At 52.5% G+C, this 20175-nt stretch overlaps 1 protein-coding gene across 3 annotated transcripts; it reads right to left on the bottom strand.

Moving 5' to 3' along the window:
* Nucleotides 1-873: 873 nt before the first annotated feature.
* Nucleotides 874-20159, bottom strand: INPP5K (inositol polyphosphate-5-phosphatase K). 3 transcript variants are annotated; one of them, XM_042917096.1, is made up of 12 exons: nt 19750-20159; nt 17843-17950; nt 17419-17527; nt 13158-13274; nt 12667-12842; nt 12040-12151; nt 11264-11373; nt 3988-4174; nt 2979-3116; nt 2632-2715; nt 2359-2463; nt 874-2146 (listed from the first exon to the last, which is right to left on the bottom strand). In XM_042917096.1, exons 1-12 carry the CDS (start codon nt 20157-20159, stop codon nt 2087-2089), a joined length of 1716 nt encoding a protein of 571 aa, XP_042773030.1. In that variant the 3' UTR covers nt 874-2086. The 3 variants fall into 3 exon arrangements, with proteins under 3 accessions (XP_042773030.1, XP_042773032.1, XP_042773031.1); XM_042917098.1 differs by lacking the exon at nt 19750-20159 and adding an exon at nt 18083-19730; XM_042917097.1 differs by lacking the exon at nt 13158-13274.
* Between the last annotated feature and the right edge of the window lie 16 nt (nt 20160-20175).

Here is a 20175-nt window from a genome sequence, read left to right as displayed (position 1 = left end):
GGTAGGGATGTGTGAGGACTTAAAGGAGGGAAGGGGAGAGGTGGGCACATGGACAAGCATGCTCCACAAGCAGAAGGGGGGACCACGGAGACCCAGCCCCAGGGCTCCGTTAATCAGAACGAAGAGGTAGGCATGCTGTCGCTTTGGTTGTTTTTGCAATTGTTCTCACAACAATCTTGTGAATGGATTCATTCTTTGTGTTTTACAGACAGCCGAGATTCCTGTGTGGGAAGAGGTGGAACTCGGATTCAAACCGGGGTCTTGACCTCGTTCCTGGGTTTCTGGCCCTGCAGGACACCACAGCTGCCTGTGTAATTTTGGAAGGATCACGCCACTCCTTTGAGCTTTGGTTTCTCTGTTTGCCAAGTGACAGGTGCCCTGTGGCAGAGCCCATGATGGTTGTGCAGGCACGAAGGCAGGAGGCGGGCAAGTGTGGGTTGTTTGGGGTTCCTCAGGTGTTGAGTGTGTTGGGGCAGGAACAGAGGTTACCATGGAGATGTTGGGGGCAGGAGGGTCTGGGAAAAGGTGGGGCAGAGAGAAAAGATGGTGACATCTTTGGATAGCTGGACATGGCTCAAGACTAAGGTGAGGAGGGATGAACCAGAGTGCAGAGTAAGCACCTTTTCTGAGTTGTCGGTTGCCAGAAATGCATTCTGCTTCGCAGCAAAGTAAACTAAGTGCCTAATCATATAGGTGGCTCGCCCCAACTGCACCAGGGACCCAGAGGGCCACCATCCTGGAACCTCATCCCATTCCCATCCCGGCAATATCTGCCACCCTCGGACACAGAAAGTCTAGTCTGGATCTACAGGGCCCTCGTCCCAGAGTTTAGAAAGGGCCCATTACTAGGTGCCACAGAGTCACACACAAGTGTAAAAGTCATGTTTCTAATTATCCTCCAACACAATAGACGCAGAGCACAGATAGCCATGGCCCGCTAGCAGCCAGGGGGACAGTTCTTCATGGTACACACGGCTCCCAGGGTGGAGTATGGATCAGAGAGCAACTGCAGCGTCCCTCAGTCTCAAGTCATAGGATGGGCATGATGGTCACAGAGCAGGCTCCCTGAGGTGTCTTCTCCTGGGAGAAGGGCCGTTGAATCACCAGTGGCTGGAGGCAAGTGGTGGGAGGTGGGACTGAGTGCCCACACAGCACCTAGAGAATGCTCTCTGAACACCCTCAAGGTCAGATTCTCCAACATCTAGATTCTGGCTCTCTTCTCTGCCGGCCTCCGCTTCTGGGTGCTAGGGCACTCTAGAGAGAGGGCAGGTTTCTGGCCAGTGACCGCAGCAAGGGTAGGGGCAGATGAGCACGAATGGGCGAGGAACACCCTGGAAAAGTCTGTGCCTTCACAAGAGGACAGGTTGGGGCATGGAGCCTGACCCACCAGCAGAAGTGAACCTGGGTTCAATCTTCTGCTCCGGCCCTGGGACATCCTGGGGTGGGGGTGCTGGCAGCAGGACAGTCATCGTCTTGCCCACAACATCTACATGAGAGCCTGGGTGAAGGGGCCCCTCCATCCCACCCACTTAGTCCTTGCTGAAAGCAGGGACCCCAGGCCCTCTGCCTATCCCTCAGGGGGACAGGCAATGAGATGCCAAGACTCCTGGAACCCAGGGCTGCTTGTGCCAACCAGTCTACAGAGCCTGTGCAAATGTGAGCATCTCTTCCCCCCCGCCCAGGCAGCCTGAGGCCCAGGATGGCGTGACAAGAATGCAGGCCTGTGCCAGATGGGGCATGTGCCTGGCAGGCCTGCTTGGGCAGAACTGGAAGTGTGTGTGGGGAAAATCAAGAAACGAGATGCAGGCTGGAGGGTCTTCCCACAGCCAGTGGACTGTCTCAGGTCTTCACTGCTGACAAACCAGCTGGTTGCACTCACATCTCAGCAACAAAAACCTGTATTCAAGTGGCCAATTCCAGAGATCTGGACTGGAGAGAGAGCATAGGAGTGTGGCGAGAGCTCCCCCTGGGAGGTGGAGGGTACCTGCTGCCTCTTCTGGGGGCTGGGCCCCCAGCGCTCCTGGCAGTGGTAGGCAGAGCTGGCTGCCAGCTCTGGCCTCCGCCCTGGATCCACTCTCATCCGGGCTCAGATATGTGGTTGGGCTTCACCCAGTAGGTCCTCTGCCAAGGAGGAGCCAGGCTGGATCTGCAGGGATAAAACAGGCGGTGAGTAGAAGTGCGGGGGGGGTGGGGGGGGGTGGGGAGGGGAAGAGCAGGTTTTCCTTTGTGCCTTTCCATCACTCCCATTCTCAAAGGATGCGGCTCCATGGTACAAGTGGGTTCCTAGCCCGTGCCCTCGGAGAACCGATGAGGAGCTCAAGTCCTCTGACAGTCCCCTTCCCCACCAGCATCCCGTACCTTGAAGGGTTTGCTTATCCCCACCACAGAATGTAGACTGTTGCTATAGTAACAGAGGAGAAACTGGTCCTCAGTCTCGGGGATATCGCTGACATTGAAGTATACCTGGAGGGGAGGATGAATAGGAATGGGGTCACCTCCCCAGGCTGGGCCCCACCCAGCGCTCAGCAACAAATCATCCCAGCCTCGGTTCCTTCCAAAGACAGAGTGGTGCTCAGGCAAGCCCTCATGCTGGAGACGTGGAATACCTAGCTTAGGAAAGGGGGCAGGTACCTGGCTCAGCCCATCGTTGAAGGAGACCTGGTTGTCCCTGACCCAGACATAGGACACGTAGTCATTAATGTGGCGCAGCCCCACCTGTGGGAGAGGGGATTGGGCAGTCAGTGGTCTGGGAGGACACAGGACCTATGGCAAGTCCTAAGGAGAGGACGGTTTTACTCCCCAGGCTGGCCATTGTAGCGTATGCACCGTCCCCTTCACTGCCAGCCCCTAGGTGGGCAAGGACCCCCATGGGGGATGAGCATGAGCTCTTCAGCCTGTGCCCAGCTCCCGTAAACCCTCAGGATGGATAAGCCAGAGCAGTATGGCTGATGGACGCCACGCCTTTCCCGCCACATCACCTTGTATAGTCCAATCCAGTCCCAGGGGCTGCTGAGAAAGTCTGGGGTCAAGGAGTAGCTGATCAACATGTCGTTTTCCATGGTCCACAGGCCCTCAGGTATCAGGGTGATCAATGGGGCAGACACCAATGGCTTCAGCTACACGCAGGAGTGGGAAAGGGGTTGAAATCCCATAGCATCATTCCTTTCTCTGAGACGAATGTCCTTGCTGGGCCCTTCCAACACATCAGGGTCAGTAGGGGAAAAGAGGGCACGCAAGGGGGTGGGCATCGAACTCTGCTCGGCTGCCCCGAGAAAGTATCAGACCCTGGCTGGCCACCTGGAGGAAGGGGCCAAAGGCTTGTTGGGGGTGGCTGGCCCTGCCAGGGAAGATGGGGACGGGGGCCAGGTGGGTAACCACGCAGAGAGTCAAGTGTTGAGGGGTGATGGTGGAGGAGAATGGGGGAGTTGATGACAGGTTTAAGAAAGAAGGCAGAGAGCTGCTCTCAGGCCTCTAGGGTTTGTCAGGAACCCTCCCCAAGGCTCTGGGGAGAACAGCTATAGGCATGTGGAGGGACACAATGGTATACAGACAGACAAACCAGTATGAAAAAGTGAAGGCTGAGGGCAGCCAGCGGGTCACCAAGGGAAGTCAACATTGCCTTGGTCATTCGATGGCAAGATGCAAGGATGTAGGGAGCTCCCTTTGCAACCTGATCCAGGTAGGTTTAGGACAAAAAGAAGAAGTCCTACTTCACATAGTAGGTAATAAGCATAATGGAACTCATTAGCCCCAAGGGACGGTACCAAGAGGAAATGGAAACCTGTTCACAAAGGGTCTGGACACGTTTTTGACAGAGCCCTCCACAGCTTCTAAGAGCTGGGATACCTGACCTGGGAGGAGTGGCAGTGGTGTCCTCCTACAGGTCTCCCCTGGGACGTTTGCTGACATTAGAATCCAGGGCTGGAGGGTGTGGGAGGTGGCCCGGCACGGGTGCTCTGTTAAGTGCCAGGCAGCCCAGAAATTCACCTCCAAGTCAAAGGTGCTGGTGACAGGCTTATGGTCACTGATGCAGTACACCATGTGGCTGACGTAGCTCCTCAGGGTCAGGCAGAAGTGGGGGGCTGGCAGTCTCGGGGTGTGGGGGTTGGCCTGGGGCTGCCGCTTCAACCTCCACAGGATGCGGTCGGTCCATGCGGGCTTGCGTTTTTTCTCACTGCCGGTGGGGGGGGGGGGGTGGGTGGAGAAAAAGAAGGAGGAGAGACGGGTTGGCAGGAGAGCAAGAAGTTACCCCCCACAAGCTTGCTGGAGCCCCTAACACCAGGGGCTATCAGTGGCCCTGACAGCCCTGGGCCACAGCTGGAGTATGGCATGGCAGCAGACTGGAGGGGGCCCAAGGGAATCAAAAGTATGTTGGCTTTTGTCAGACTCCGCCAAGGACCTTCAGTCTGGTCTACGTTTGTATGAATCAAATTGTGATTCGGAACCGTTTCTTTTCAAAGCTTTTCTTCTTTCTTAAACGAAAGCAGCAGTAGCTCAAAAAAGCTGAGGTCTGGACTCGGGAGTCAGAGGTGAGCTTGACTTTGGCTTCCCCCTCACTAAAGGCACAGCCTCAGGAAAGGAAAGGGAAGCATTTGGAGAAGCTGTCTATGCCTGCCATCGATAATGTTTGTTCCACTCTCCACTCCACAGGTGGAGAAATTGAGATTTAGAGGGGAAGCAACTTTCCCAAAGTCACACAGCTACCGAGCATGGAGCCAGGATTCAAGGGCAGGCAGCATGACCACAGAGCACACGCTCTTCATCACACCAAACCCTCCTGGCCTCAGCCTCCTCATCTGTAAAATGAAGGTAATAAGGGTTGCTGACGTGATTAAATGAGATAAAGCACAAAAAATATTTAGCACGGCGGTAGGTACAAAATAAGCTCTCTGTAGTCACTGGCTATTATGACTCTTTGTTCTCAAGAGTCCTCCACTGAGGGACCTCTCACCTGTTTGCTTACAAGCTTCCTTGAAGGGCATGAGGGGCCGTACAGCCCCTGGAGACAAGAGTGCTCTCCTCCCCTAGGTAACTGTAGTTGCCCCAAGACAGGCAAATCTCTCACTCCTAACACAGCTATGCCCAGGCAGCTACTGGTGTTCTCGAAGACTGGCTGGCTAACCAGGCCCTGCCCTCCAAAGGGGGACCCCGAGTCCTGGAACGGGGTGGGGTGGGAACAGTGGCTGTTCTGGGTTCCTCCCCCCTTTATTTTATTTTTTTAATTTATTTATTTTGAGAGAGAGAGAGAGAGAGTGAGTGGGGGGGGGGGGGAGGGAGAGAGAGAGAGAGAGAGAGAGAGAATCCGAAGCAGGCTCCACAATGTCATCACAGAGCCCAATGGGGGGCTTGAACTCATGAACCGTGAGATCATGACCTGAGCCGAAATCAAGAGTTGGACACTTAACCGACTGAGCCACCCAGGTGCCTCCTCCCCCTTTATTTTACGTATTAAAAAAAATTTTTTTTAACATTTTATTTATTCTTGAGAGAGAGCGAGAGAGACAGAGCATGAGTGGGGGAGGGACGAGTGAGAGGGACACAGAATCGGAAGTAGTCTCCAGGCTCTGAGCTGTCAGCACAGAGCCTGACGTGAGGCTTGAACTCACAAACCGTGAGATCATAACCTGAGCCGAAGTCAGACGCTTTACCAACAGAGCCACCCAGGCGCCTCCCCCTCCCCCTTTATTTTATTTTATTTTATTTATTATTTTTTTAAAAAAATTTTTTAACGTTTATTTTATTTTATTTTTATTTATTTATTTATTTATTTATTTATTAAAAAAATTTTTTTTTAACGTTTATTTATTTTTGAGACAGAGAGAGACAGAGCATGAGCAGGGGAGGGTCAGAGAGAGAGGGAGACACAGAATCAGAAGCAGGCTCCAGGCTCTGAGCCATCAGCCCAGAGCCTGACGCGGGGCTCGAACTCATGGACCGTGAGATCGTGACCTGAGCCGAAGTCGGACGCTTAACCAACTGAGCCACCCAGGCGCCCCCCCCTCCCCCTTTATTTTAAATGAAGCCAGAGTGGTCAAGCCTGTTCAGATGGTTCCCTACTTTAAAAACTGCCCCCCCCCTTTTAAAACCTTTAAGGAGTCTTCATGCCTCCAAAATAAAGCTCAAGTCCCCAAATATGGCTTTCAAGGTGCTCAGGAATCTCACACCCCTGTCCTACCTTGTCTCCCACCACTGTCCCAGACCCGCCTACCACAGTGATTCTTAAGCCTCAGGACCTTTACTCTTGCAGTTTTTGCTGCCCGGAACATACTTCTTCACAGGGAGAGGCCCAATTCCAAAGCTGTCTTTGTCATAAAGCCAGCTTTGAGCTCTCCTTTTTGCTTCCAAAGCATTTTACACCGGTGCTTCCCTAATTATGTTATACAGCGCGGCCGTTTTGTTTCCCAGTCAGCACGTCGCTTAGCGTGAGCTCGGAAGGCAGGACTGGCTCTTGAGTCCCCTGTGTATTCTCAGCATTAGTACAGAGCCTGGCACATAGTAGGTACTTAATGGTGTATGGAACCCAAACTAACTAAAACCCCAAACTCAATCTCTCTCCTCAAAAATGATCATCTAATCCTAACGTATACGGTTTCAGATGTTGATAACCAGTTTGAAATGTTATTTTTGTCTTGTTTCATCCCGTTTTTAATTAATTAAAAATAAATAAATTAATTAATTAAGTTTTTTTTTTTTTGAGTGGAGGGTGAGAGAGAGAGAGAGAGAGGGGAGAGAGAGAGAGAGAGAGAGGGAGAGAGAATCTCAAGCAGGTTCTGCACAGTCAGCGCAGAGCCTCACGCTGGGCTTGATCTCACGAACCATGAGATCATGACCCGAGCTGAAATCAAGAGTCGGTCGCTCAACCAACTGAGCAACCCAGGCACCGCACCCCCCCCCCCGCCCCGCCCTCTTTCACTGTTTTAAATGAACATTTCCGACGTACTGTTGTCAATTCAACAGCAATAGTCTTCCAGCAACAGAGGCAGAATGGTGTCCTGCTGGTAAACTCTGACTCTGGAATCAGACAACAGGAGTTGGGGGAAGGTCCTGCTCTGTTATTTAAGAGCTACATGGTTCTGGTTGGTGAACATGTGATTTGAAGAGCGTGGCGGGCTCAGAGGGCAGGGAAGCTCCTCGCCCTCTCCCCATACCTTGCCCTACGCATCTCTTTCATCTGCCTGTTCCTGAATTACATCTTTTTATAATTAACTGGTAATTTAGTTTAAAAAAGAGAGAGAGAGAGAGAAAGCTATGTGCCCTTGGGCAAGTGACTTCACTACTCCAAGCCTCAGTTTCTTCAACTCTAAGATGGGGTGATAACAGTACCTACTTCAAAGACACATTGTGAGGACCAAATAAATTAATGTGCGTCAAGGGAGTGGCCAAAAAGTGCTAACTGGCTGAAGCACATCTGTTTGGGGCTCCTGGGGTTGTTTCAACTTTTCACTCTTCTGAGGACCGGTCAGAGCACATCAGAATGTGCTATTTCCATCCCAGAGACTATAAACAGAATCTCAGAACCTACTGAACCTACATTCAGTACCCAGCAATGCTTATACTTGGTGATGCACCACATAAATACACCACTCTTCCTTTCAAAGTGTTCCCCCTCCTCAACTTCCCTATCATGGTGACTTCAAGATCTTCCCCAAGACCTGACCACAGCCTGTCTCCCTTTCTTCCTTTTCCATGGCCTGGCCCAGGCTTATCACTGGGCACCTGTATTGTTCAGTCTTTCAACAAAGATTTACTGAGCCCTTATTATATGCCAGGCAACTGGGGACCTGAAAAATGGGATTGACAAGGTCCTCAAAGAGCTTGTTTGACAAACAAAAGACAGGAAGCAAGTTAAATGTGCACAAATTAAATTCCCCCAGTTCTCCATTTCTAAAAATAACAAGAGCAAAACATGGGGTCCTTCTGTGCATTAGACACTGTGACAGGTGTCTCACGGACTGTTCTAACCCTCTCAACACCGGAAGAATGTCACAGGGCGCATTTTCCTCCTTCTACAAACCCTGAAGTTCAGAGGTCACCCTGTCCAGGCAGAAGTCGGACGTTTGCCCAGGTCTACGAAGTCCACACTCCTTCCACAGCACTCCCCTGTGGCCAATTCCCAGCAGCCAGAACTGTCTCAGAGCATGCCGTATAGAACTGGACCTCGCTTTTGCTTTTTGGCTGAATGGTGTGACTGAGTATAAGAAATGCTTCTGGATATTACCGTGTCCTAATTTTTGAAAAATTAAAACCGAATATAACCCTGCAAATTTCTCTTTAGGAGCTAGAAAATTGAGCCAATTTACTGACCCTAAAGTAGGGAAGTGTTCCATTTCTAGGTCAGAAGTGGACTTTTCCCTTCCGCTCCCTATAGATGGCTTCTAAGTGTCTCACTGAACTCTGGACACGAGTTTTGACTAGATTGAGCATAATAACCTCTGCTCATCGCCTAGTGGAGAGGTTGACCAGGCTCGTGTTGACTGTAACAAAATCCTATCGCAATCCCTGACTTTAACAGGATTTCCCGCTCTGGGCCCTTTCACCCTCCCCTGTAATGGAGCTGACCTCGTTTCTCATTACATCTTGGCTCAGGGACGCTGCTGTGGCTGGGCAGAGCCGTGTGCGTACTATGCCCTGTATACAACTCACTCGCAGCCACTTTGTATGGCTGGTCAGCCTCTTCTCAAGGTGCCTCTCATCGGTGCTGCTGATTGACCGGAACGTCTGCCCTTCTTTCTGTCAAAGTCTGCTGCTTCCTTGACAGCAGCTCTGACTGACTCCTCCTGGCTTCAGCTGTCTGTCTCCTTACCATTCGCTCAACTTCCTTCGGCACTTACAGAGCTCTAGAGCCTTTTACTGGCCAACTCTTGGACTTGAGAGTGTTTATTTGGATCTCTTGCTATGGGTGGGTCTCTCTACTAGGCTGGCTGCTCCTTAAATAACTTATCTTTCTTCCTTTTGTCCTCTCAGGCTCCCGATTCAAACATACGCCAGGCACTATGCTACATACCAGAAACGGTCATAAATCAGCTCTCTTCAGGCATTCATAGTAGAGCAAGAAAAGCACACCGTGTCTTGAGAACAATACCAAAAGCATGATGTGTGCAGGGGTTTCAGGAGGCATGCCGGCAGGAGAGGACTCTCGGTGGGATGGGGGAGGGTCAAGGAAGGCCTTCTAACAGACGTGATGTCTGAACTGAGTTTTCAAGGATGAGTAACAGTCTGGTTACACAGACACACGGCAAGTGCTCAGTAATGGCGACCACAATGTGGATTGTATCTATCATGTGGAAGTACCTGCTTCCTTCTTAGCAAGGCTTTGCTATCCCAATCCCGCCCTTTCTGCGGCTGCTGGCAAGACCGGCTGTGATTGTGGAGGTACTGCGGGCTAGAGGGAAGCATCGTGGGCCACCAGAGTCCAGAGTCAGGTCTCAGCCCCAACTCTGCCACCAGTGGCTGAGCTTCCTGGGGAAGTCCTCTGAAGTCCTTTAACACCTCAGGGCCTCTCTAGCCAATCTCAGTCCCTGCTGACCGCAGCCTAGACTCAGCTGTAACAATTCCTAGTCTCCTGGTGGTTTCCCTACCATACCTCGGGGTGGGGACAGAGGGACACGTGGTCACATGGCCTGCCAGCAGCTCTCTTCCCGCTGCCAAGTGAGGATTTAAAGTCAATTGGCAGAGGGTCCCAGGCCCCAAGGCTTGGGCCTGTCCCACCGAGGCCTCCCAATTTCCATGATAGCTCTCATTTCCAATGGATGGCTGCGGAGACTGGCGTTCTCCGTGCCGCTGTGGCCCCGGGCCAGCTGGCCAGCCAGAACCTGCCCTCTTACCTCTTTTCCAGCCTGTTCTGTTGCCCAGGCTGGACTCTGTTTCCAGTGTTCATGGCCTCTTCTTGTGTACATTGCCCGGGCCATGACCCCACCCCGTCTTGCTCCACACTCCTGAAATGGCTCACCCTCTCCCCGTTCCGTGGAGGGGCCGCTGTGGCTCTGCCATACCCCTTCCGGCACAGGGCCGTCGGTTCTACCTGTCTTCCTGGCCTGGCTGGGGAGACACCTGTTCACTCCCTAAATTCCAGAGGCGCTGCCCTGGAGGCACTTCCCGCCTCCCTCATAAGGCAGCCCCGCTGTGAGGAATAGATGAAGCCGCTGCTCCAGGGGAAACGAAACCCCCAGAACACATGAGGGGTTCTTCTTTTTCTCTTCTTTTTTTAACATTTTATCTTTTTTTTTTTTTTTTTTTTTTAACATTTTATCTTTAAGTAGTCTCCCTGCTCAACATGGGGCTCGAACTCACAACCCTGGGATCAAGTGTCGTACGCTCCACCGACGGAGCCAGCCAGGTGCCCCTATTCTTTTTCTTCAAAGAGATGAGAATCCTTGCCAAACTGGGCCAGGGACTCCATGCTGGAGCTGTTTTCGACCCTCGGCCTGAGCTTAAAGTTTTGGTGGTTACCTGGCCCTTTCTTGGCTTCTTAGGAACGTTTCTGGTAAAACTACCACCTGAAGGCACGAATCTAACAACAGCAGTCGTCACCGTGCTTACCAGGTGCCAGGCACCGGGCTAAGCACATGCAAGGTCTCGTTCAATCCTCAACTCCATGAGGGGGGGGTACTGTTAGCACCCCCATTTTATAGATGACAAGACTGAGGCTTAAACACCTGTCCAAGGTCACGCAGCCGGCGAGGGGCAGAGCTGTACCTCTGACTGCCAGCTGCACCGTCTCTATACTGTTTCCCATAAACTCCTCCCCGCCCCGACAACTACTATTTCATCTTCCTAAATAGTACCTGATTCACCCACAGCTGGGGCAGGGACACTTCATACCAGTAACTGGCTGAGCTGACATTTCTGTCCCCCTGTCTGGGAGGGACCAGAAGGTCTGGGGAAGTGTGGACAAGGGTGCCCAGAATGCTGAAATACGGTCCCTCCCAAGGGAGGAATGAGCTGCTTCCCCCCTTCCTCCTGCCCTACCTGCCCTGCCCCCACCCCCACCCTGCAGCCTCGTCAGCACCTCCATGCTCTCCGAGGACAATCTGGGGCAGCTCCTGTGGTCAGCGCCTCATGAGGTGGGTGGGAGGTGCCATTCCCGAGGTGGTGGCTGGCCGGATCTGTTCCCGCTTTCTAACACTTCTCCTGTGAGGCAGCTCCCTCTGCCACTAGGGCCCGTACAACCCGACTTCCCGGGCCTCCTGGCCCCGCACTTCCTCCTCACAGGCTAATTCCAAATCTGCGGCAGGCTGACCCTCTCCTGGTGGAGCCCCCTCACCTGGTATCGTAGTTGTTGGAGTTCTTATCAAACTTGTAGGTGGGCGGGAAGAGCAGGGGGCCCTCCTGGAACTCCCGGAGCAGCGGGTCGTGTTTCTTGGCAATGCTGAGCTAGAGAGAAAGAACAGTCCCATCTCCTAGGAGTCCTGACCCAGTGGCCCAGCACACACTCCATTCAAGGGATGAGCACGTGCCGGCACGCTAGGCAAGAGTCCAGCAACACGTCTTCCCTTCCTCAGTGGCAACCTCAGCCGCCCGGTGGCAACCTCAGCACCCCATCCCCACTCCACCCCCAGGAAAGCAGCTGGATCCCTTTGTAAACATCACGCGAGATCCCTAGTCCCGCGAGAGGCAGATGCCTGCCATTTCCCAGTCCTTGGACTCTAGGGAGCGGGCTTTGAATTGCATCTGTCTGGGAGACACTAGCAGACATGTATCACAGTGTATTTGGGTAGCCAGGGTGCCCCCAAAGGGGTAGTATCTCATCCTCCAGAAGGCAAGCAAGCCTGGGGATGGGAAAGACAACAGGGTATAGGAGAGTCAGCGTCTGGTGCGGGGCCACGGCAGGCGGAAGCCCTTCTCATTCCCCAACTTATTTCACACCCGGCAGCTCCTCCAGGCGAAGACCAGGCCTCTGGGTGCAAAGGGAACAGGGACTTCAGAGGCTTGGGAATGGAGGACAGGTGCTCAGGAACCCGAGCAGTGCTCCCCACATTTGATGTTAGGCCTCCACAATGGGCTCAGATCACCCCTCTGGACCCTTCCTTCATTTGATACCTGATCCTTCTCCCACAGGTCCCTGTAGCACCGATTTTTTATGGATTCCCGAACAAAATGCAGCCCAAAGTCCTCGATCCGAAAGTTCATGTCTCCAAACCAGAGAATGAGGCTGCAGAGAGAAAAGAAGGCAGCTGAGGGCTATGATGAGGTAAGAGAAGACAGGAGCAATGGACCCCGGGGCCGCTCACTCCTCTGGCACAGAGCTCGAGGGGCAGGTGAGGCGCCAGATGCTGGGAGAGGAGCCAGTAATGGTAACGACGTGGCATGGGTCCTACCGGGCTGTTCTGACGGCCACTTCCTTGTCCTCCAAAGAGGCCAGCCCCTGGGGGCAAGTAGCAAATACAGAGCAGGCTCTAGGCCTCCCACTCCCCCCCTCAACTGGCCACCAGGCAAGGCTGAGAACCAGCTCCCTGTGGGTGACCTCAAGGAACCATGGCCTTCTCAATCTGGGGTGTTCAGAAGTGTCTAGAGCTCCTAGGCAGGCCAGGGAGGCAAAGCTGGATGGGAGAGTAGATGGAGCGTTAGGGAAGAGGCTGGGAAAGGGGGGGAGGGGAGCAAAGCTGCCTGAGGAGGATGCTAGCCTGGGCTGACCGCAGGGGCAGCAGTTTACAAGCACATGCTCACTCATGGTCCAGGATGTTGGGGATGTTCTGTCCCTCAAAATTTTGCATCTCCAGGATCCGGTCAAAGTGCTGCAGCCGCTGGTCATTGTTGGCCATGTGGGGGGGGAGGTGGCAGTTGATGATGCTGACATAGTAGCCATAAAGCTTCAGGCAGATGTTGATGCCCCCTTTGTTCCCCTGGTGGAACAGATGGGCAGAAGGGTGGGAAGTCGCTCTGGGTGAGAATCACCTCCCCTTTCCCATTGCAGGGCCAGACACTCAGCTCCCTGGAGCGACGTCTCCATCTAAGAGCCCAGCTCACCCAGTCTGAGGTCTCAGGGGTGCTAAGCTCCCAGGGGCAGGAGAGCAGATATGTGGGGCACTGGCCTGGAAGAATGCTAAGATTCATTTCACCCCCTCTTTTATTTGCTCACCTCTAAAGAACCCAGCCCTCCCCGGCCCAGTGGCAGGAGGCCTCCCAGCTCACAACTCAGACCACAGCTCAGTCCTTACCCAGTACCCGAAGAGGCCAGTGGGGGTGGATTTAGTAGAGAGGATCTGGACAAAGGGCAAATGCTGATGCTTGGCAAAGAAGAGTAAGAGGAGCCCCTGCATGCGGACACTGGAGACCTACAGCACAGGGGGGGACAATGGTCATTCATTTCCCTGCACTGGCTGAGCACGACTCTGCCCAGCCCTGAGGTCAATGGTATCTCAGCTCCAGTCTCACTCCCCTTAGCTGCCAAATGATGCATTCTGGGAGCTGAGCAAGTTCCAGTTTCTGTTCCTGGCCTTGGGTGGAAGGCAGGGAAGACAAAGCCGCCAGGGTACCCTGCCATCAGGAGGGCACTGACTCTTCAGTCCCAGTCCCATGGAACCCAGGGGCTCCTCTCACCCATGCTCTGTGGGTCCTTTGGGCACTGTGGGCTGCTACCCCTGTGGGCCAGGGCCTCAGAGAGGAATGGCACAATGCAGGATAGTGGCTAAGGGCAGTGGCTTTGAAGTTAGCCAGATCTGGGTTCAAAGCCCAAGAGTATTTGATACTGGGCCAAGTCTCAGTCTATTTTATCATTGATAAAGCAGGAATCTATCTCATCTATCTCACAGATGCTGGAAGGATTAACTGGTAGCTGCTATTTTTTGGTTTAAGGATTTATTTTTTATTTTTAACATTTATTATTATTATTTTTTTTTTTTTCAACGTTTTTTATTTATTTTTGGGACAGAGAGAGACAGAGCATGAATGGGGGAGGGGCAGAGAGAGAGGGAGACACAGAATCGGAAGCAGGCTCCAGGCTCCGAGCCATCAGCCCAGAGCCTGACGCGGGGCTCGAACTCACAGACCGCGAGATCGTGACCTGGCTGAAGTCGGACGCTTAACCGACTGCGCCACCCAGGCGCCCCTTAACATTTATTATTGAGAGACAGAGCATGAGCAGGGGAAGGGCAGAGAGAGAGGGAGACACAGAATCTGAAGTAGGCTCCAGGCTCTGAGCTGTCAGCACAGAGCCTGACGCGGGGCTCAAACTCACAAACTGCAAGATCATGACCTGAGCCGAAGGCGGATGCTCAACCGACGGAGCCACCCAGGCATCCCATGGATTTTTTTTTTTTTAAAGTAATTTACACCCAAAATGGAGCTTGAACTCATGACCCTGAGATCAAGAGTCGCAGGCTCTTCTGATTGAACCAGCCATGCGCCCTTGATTTAAAGTTTTTAAAAGTAAATTGGGTGGCAGGGGGGTGGTGCCTGGGTGGCTTGGTCAGTTAAGCATCTGACCTCGGCTCACGTTATGATCTTATGGTTTGTAAGTTCGAGCCTCGCACTGGGATTGCTGCTGTCAGCACAGAGCCTCTTTTGGATCCTCTGTCCCCCTCTCTCTGCCCCTCCCCCGTGAGCATGCACATGCACATTCAAAAATAAACATTTAAAAATAAATAAATACATACATACATTAATACATAAATAAATAAAAGTAAATTTAGGGGACCGCTTCAGTCACTTAATCATATGACTCTTAATTTTGGCTCAGGTCATGATCTCACCAGTTGTGAGATCAAGCCCTGAGTCAGTCTCTACGCTGACAGCACGGAGCCTGCTTGATTCTTTCTCTCTGCCCCTTTGTCTCCCTCCCTCTTATAACCATTTTACGAAATTAAAAAATACATATAAGTAAATTCAGGGAGGGGTGCCTGGATGACTTCAGTCGGTAGAGCATGTGACCTTGATCTCAGGATTGTGAGTTCAAGCCTCACGTTGGGCGTGGAGCCTACTTAAAAAAAAAAAAGAAAGTAAATTCAGGTAAAGAACATGAGAGAGCCTTCTAGGGTGCTAAACGTATTCTGTATCTTGACTTGTTGACTTGACAGGTGATAATATTGGTGCATATACACATAAAAATCCATAAAAAATACGCTTAATTTTGCAAACAGTATAGGTCAATGGAAAATTAAGAAAATGCTCCACAAAATAATTATACCCTGTGGTTCGTTGCATTTCCACAAAGGCAATGAGAGCAAGCACAGTGGACATGTGTTTACGGGCTGGGGAGAACGGCCACCATCTACACAAACCCTTCATACCGCATTTAACCTCTGCACCAATGTCCCTGTTCTGCAGATGGAAGGCTGAGGCTCAAGGAGACTAAGGAACCAGTAGGACTACTTGGATAACAGTATTAGAGGTCTGGGGTCACCAAAATCCTTGCTCTCTTTGAGGTGGGGTGGGAAAGGGCCCTAGCCAGTGACCCGCTCACTCAGCTTCAGGCTGTCTACACCTACCACCCGAGTAGCTGTTTCCGGAGCATGAGGTGCAGAGGCCAAGGAGGAAATCCCCGGGTGGGGAGTGTGTACTGGGGCCTTCCAGGAATTATGAAACTTGATGCCGCAGGCCAGGAGCTTTGGCACAGTGGAGGAGTCAAAGCAGGGAGAACCCCAAACCCAGGAACGAGTGAGGGAGGCGTGGAAACCTAGGGCTGGGTAGAGGTTGCTACAGATGTGTCCTCAGCCCCACCCTCCAGCCCCAGTCTTGGTCTCTCCCATTCACAAGCACAGGATAATGGACCTGACTAAGGAACCGATAAAGATCCAGGAAGGGCTGTCAAGCTTAATCCTAATCCACAGAGCAGGTCTGGGCCACTGGGACCCAGCACAAAGGCACCAGTCCACTCTGTGAAGCAGCAGGGACTGGTGGGGAAGGGGGGGGGTGGCAGAGGCAGGAAAGCCTCAGACTGGGAGAAAGGGTGGGGCCACGGGGGGGGGGGGGGGGGGGAAGGCGGGAGAGGGGAAGTTCGGTTGGAGGAAGTGAAGTAGGAGGAGCTAAGGAAGGGCCTAAAGGGAGGCAGATAGGGGCTCTGGAGCAGGCAGAGGGCATCAGGCCCAGGCTTCTCAACCTATAATTGGCAAACTCCTGCCAAAGGAAGAGGCTGCAAGCAGGACTCACCCCTTCCCCTCAATTCTTGGCTAGGGGAAGGAGGGACATCTATCTGCTTTGGGTGCCAGTCCCTCAGGCAGTCCTCCCAAACGCGGGAGGCTGCATGGGTGGAATGGGTTGTGTCCCTGCCACAAACTGAGCTAATTTCCTTGGCTCCATTCCATTCTACCAATCCCTTGCCAGTTAGCTGGGGCGCAAGGAGGCCTCCAATCTTGGGAAGAGAGTGGGTGGTGAGAGTAGTGGTTCTGCCCTCACAGAGGCTCTAGCTCCTCGTCTGTAGAAAGAGGCCTGAGTTTCATCTGGAGAAGACCAAGGGCTTGGGGGTTGGCCTTTTCTAGCCTCAGCAGCAGGACAAAACTTGTATTCCCTCCTCCTGGCTCTGCCCTCAAGAGGACTCACATCTGTTGCCTTGGCATCTTTAGGCAAACTGGGGTAAGAGAATCAATTCTGAAGAAATCCAGTTGCCCAGGGAGAGGAATAGAGGAATTCTGGTATTTCCTAGAAGCACTGCATGAGGCGCTCTGAATGGGAGGATGCTTCATCCCTCAGCTGCGCAGGACATAAAGGTGAAGATGTAGCAATCTAGAGCCTTCCTGTGGAGTCTCCTATGGTCTAGTTTCCCCAAAGAATACTGGCCTTTCAGACTGAGAACTATTTTCCTCCCCATCTATCTCCCCTCTCCTAACCTCTGGGCCCCTAGAAGTTGAGGCACATGTCCTCTATGATCAGAGGACACCCTCGAATACCAGTAGGCTAGCCTTGGGATACCTGTCAGCCTCAGAGCTCACCAATATAGCACTAAAGTATAGTAATCAAAAACATGGGTTATGAAGTTTGAAAGATATGGATTTAAATCCCAGATAGCCTGTGTGACCTCTGAGTCTTGGTTTTATCTGTAAAATAGCCATATTTCAAGAGTTTTGGTTTCTAAGTAATGTATATGGAAAGCTTATTTACAATGCTTACTACCAAGTAAGCACTCGATACATGTTAGCAGTTATTATTATATTCGGGGACTTCAGGCTGGGCATGTGAGTAGAGATGGAGGCTGGCAGTAGGGTAGGCACTGAGGTGTTAATAAGCTCCCCCCTCCACCCCCCCGGATTCTCCCAATCTGAAAAATATCAAGGTGTTAAACTAACCCCCGGGGTCCCAGCTCAGCTCCAGCTACATTGGAAAGACACAAGGCAGACAGGAGCACCAGGAAGCCAGGTGCAACTGAAGTTCAGGCCTTTAAATAAATGGAAACAGCATGAAAGCCTGAGTGGGAGACCAAAGGACTGGGGGTTAGTGAGGAGAGGGGAGATACATTTCCCAACTGCCCATGAACTTGTAAGTTACCTTGACGAAGGTCAGAGGGGAAAGCACATCCATGAAGAAACTGCTCCATGGGTCTTCAAAGGCAGTGTCAGAAAGGAGGCTCATGATCCCACAGTTCATTTCCTGCAAACTGCCCATCCCAGGTCAGAGGATCTCCCCCTGGCCTAGAGGGTACTGCCTCTGCCACAGACATTTAATACTGCCCTCAGCACTTTCAAACCTTGGGTACTCATGACCGTGATCTCTCCCTCCCCTGGCTGTTGATCGCCAACCCTTCGCCATCACTAACTCAGGACAAGAGACACTGACTGGCTGAAAGCTCCTAGCCTTCAGACTCCAGAGCAAGGGAGGACAGGTCACAGTTCCCCATGGGGACGATTTGGGACTGGCTGGGCTTACCTATCTCAGATATGGGGAAGGGTGAGGGGGCATTGCAGACACCTACCCAATGACATACATGTCCACACTCAGGTTCTCTTTGTTGAGCTGAAGAAGATCACTGAGGTCTAGAGGAGGTGCTGCAGAGGCCACGTTCCACGTCACAACATGGATGCTGTGGAAGGGATGCAAAGGGAAGTCGTGGAGGAAGGAGGGTAAGACCTTATCCCGGTAACAAACGGGCCGAGGCCCGCTGATGGCCGCACCACGATCCCCTGCAATCGTAGTGGGAAATGTGTTTCTGCACCTGGGTGTGGGAAGAGGTGCACTGAACTGCAGGCTCTTCATCCTGACTTCCGTCCTGAAGCAGGACATTTCCATCCTGCTTTGGCTCCTCCATGCAGGCCCACAGCTGCCCACACCTGGCAGCATGGGTGCTGCTGACAACAGCAAAGCTGCTCAAAGGTTTCCGGGGCAGGCAAGGGAAGGGGTGGGGATGGGGTGGGTCGTCAGGAACTTAATAATTCCATCAGCCATTCGCACCTCAGGGCTCCTAAGACCACCAGAAAGATTCTGGAGGTTCAGTTTTTACCTTGTAAGAGGCCTCGGCACTACAAGACAGGAGAATTTCAAAAATAACAGAGATAACAATACCACATTCCCTTCCTTCCTTCTTCCTAGGAGGTCCCTGGAGCATAACCAAATTCTGCCAAACATTTCAGGGAGCCCAAAGAGAAGATCCTAAATAACAAGGTTCTCAACATCTCTCTCAAGAGTCTACCCTCTTTGGGGAAAAGTCATCAGTTGGATAACATCCTCAACCTTGGCTTCACGCTAGGGAAGCAACAGAACTTAGATCAGCAGCTTTCAATAACAATGGATCACATCAGAGGCTCCGGGGAAAAGACACTTGCAGATCTCTTTAATTGAATAGTTACAGCAATACTCCAAGAGAGCCCGACTCTGCTCAGTACAGAGCTACAAACCCTGCAGAGACCAAAGACAGCCACCAATCCCTAGGTGAGTCTTAGGGACACTATGAGGAGAGGATCTGCAGCAGCTGCAAACCGAGAATGGGAGCAGCTACAAGGGGGTTGAAAGAGGTGGGAGAGAAGGGCAGGACGTCTAAAAACATCTCTTCTTCACCAGATCCTGTTCTTAGAGGTCCGTGTTCTAAAAAGCACAATTTGAAATTCTCGGCCTTTTTAAAACAACTTCCTGCCCCTCCCTATGAACATCAACAAAACAATACACAAACCACCTTTCTAGGCATTCGGCCAGAGATTCTGGGCTACGTTAGTTTAAGATCTCCCCCTGCTGTCCAACAAAGGATTAAGAAAAGCAACCCTTTTAGTGCAAGGCTCTTTGTTTTCCCACGGACCAGCTCTAAATGGATGGAGAACAAAAGCCGGGATTTCTTGCCCTCACTCTCAGATCCGACGATTAGCAGCAAATCCCTGCATTGTGACTTGCACTAAGTTGGTGATTAGTGGTGTTCTTTGCTAAAGAGCAAGCATGGGACCAGGCTATACCCCTTCGCTAAAGATCTTACCTAAATCTGATTTCGGATTTCAGATCACAACGGGATCAGGTAGACCCCGTGATGTACGTGCTGATCAAAAGAACAAGATTTCTACTCTAGAGCTGACAGAAGAATGCCTTGTTATGTCTTTAACTTCAGACAGCCCGACAACGCTGCCTCCGCCAGTAGCAAACTGAGACACCTGCTTGGGGCACCCAAATAGGAACGAGCTCGGCGGCTTGAATTTGGAGGGGGCGCGGGGCTTGGGCCCAAAACAGCCCACTCGACATCGGCTTGGGAGAACTGGGGAGGGCCTCTGAACTAGAATCAGCCCTGTAGGCCTGGTCCTTTCTCTCCCAGTCTAGTTCTACCCCAGATCCGCAGCCCGGAATGGGTAGGAGGCAGTGATCCTGCCCGGAGCAGGCGGGCCTGCCCGCAGCCGCCTTCCTCACCTAAGCGTCTTGCCTCTCGGTTCGGTTAATTTCCGTGGGTTCACAGCCGCCATCGTCCCAAGCAGCGGCCCGGCCGCCTCGTGTGTCCCCGCCACAGCCGCTCCTGGCCCGATCCGCCTCCCTCCTGCAGGAGGTCCCGGCCAGCTTACTCTCACCAATTGTTTTCCTTCCGGATTCTGACTCTCCGCCTCAGCTTCCGTAAGAGGCGGGGCTTGATGGCACGAAGGGCTCTGAGTGGCTCGGCCCGGGGGAAGAGGCGGGCCTCTCCAACGAGCGCGAAACGGCGAAAGGCTGCGAGGAGAGAGGCTTAGGGGATCCGGGCCGTAAGACAGGCACGTCTCTGTGTCGTCAGAACCCGACGCAACGATGCCCCGCCCAGCGCGCCGAGCATCTGTCACCGCCCACCCCATGGCTCCCAGGGTGCCC

This window comes from Panthera leo, chromosome E1, assembly GCF_018350215.1.
Source record: "Panthera leo isolate Ple1 chromosome E1, P.leo_Ple1_pat1.1, whole genome shotgun sequence".
In the NCBI taxonomy this organism is placed as follows: Eukaryota; Metazoa; Chordata; class Mammalia; order Carnivora; family Felidae; genus Panthera; species Panthera leo.
This window is presented reverse-complemented; position numbering and strand designations above follow the sequence as displayed.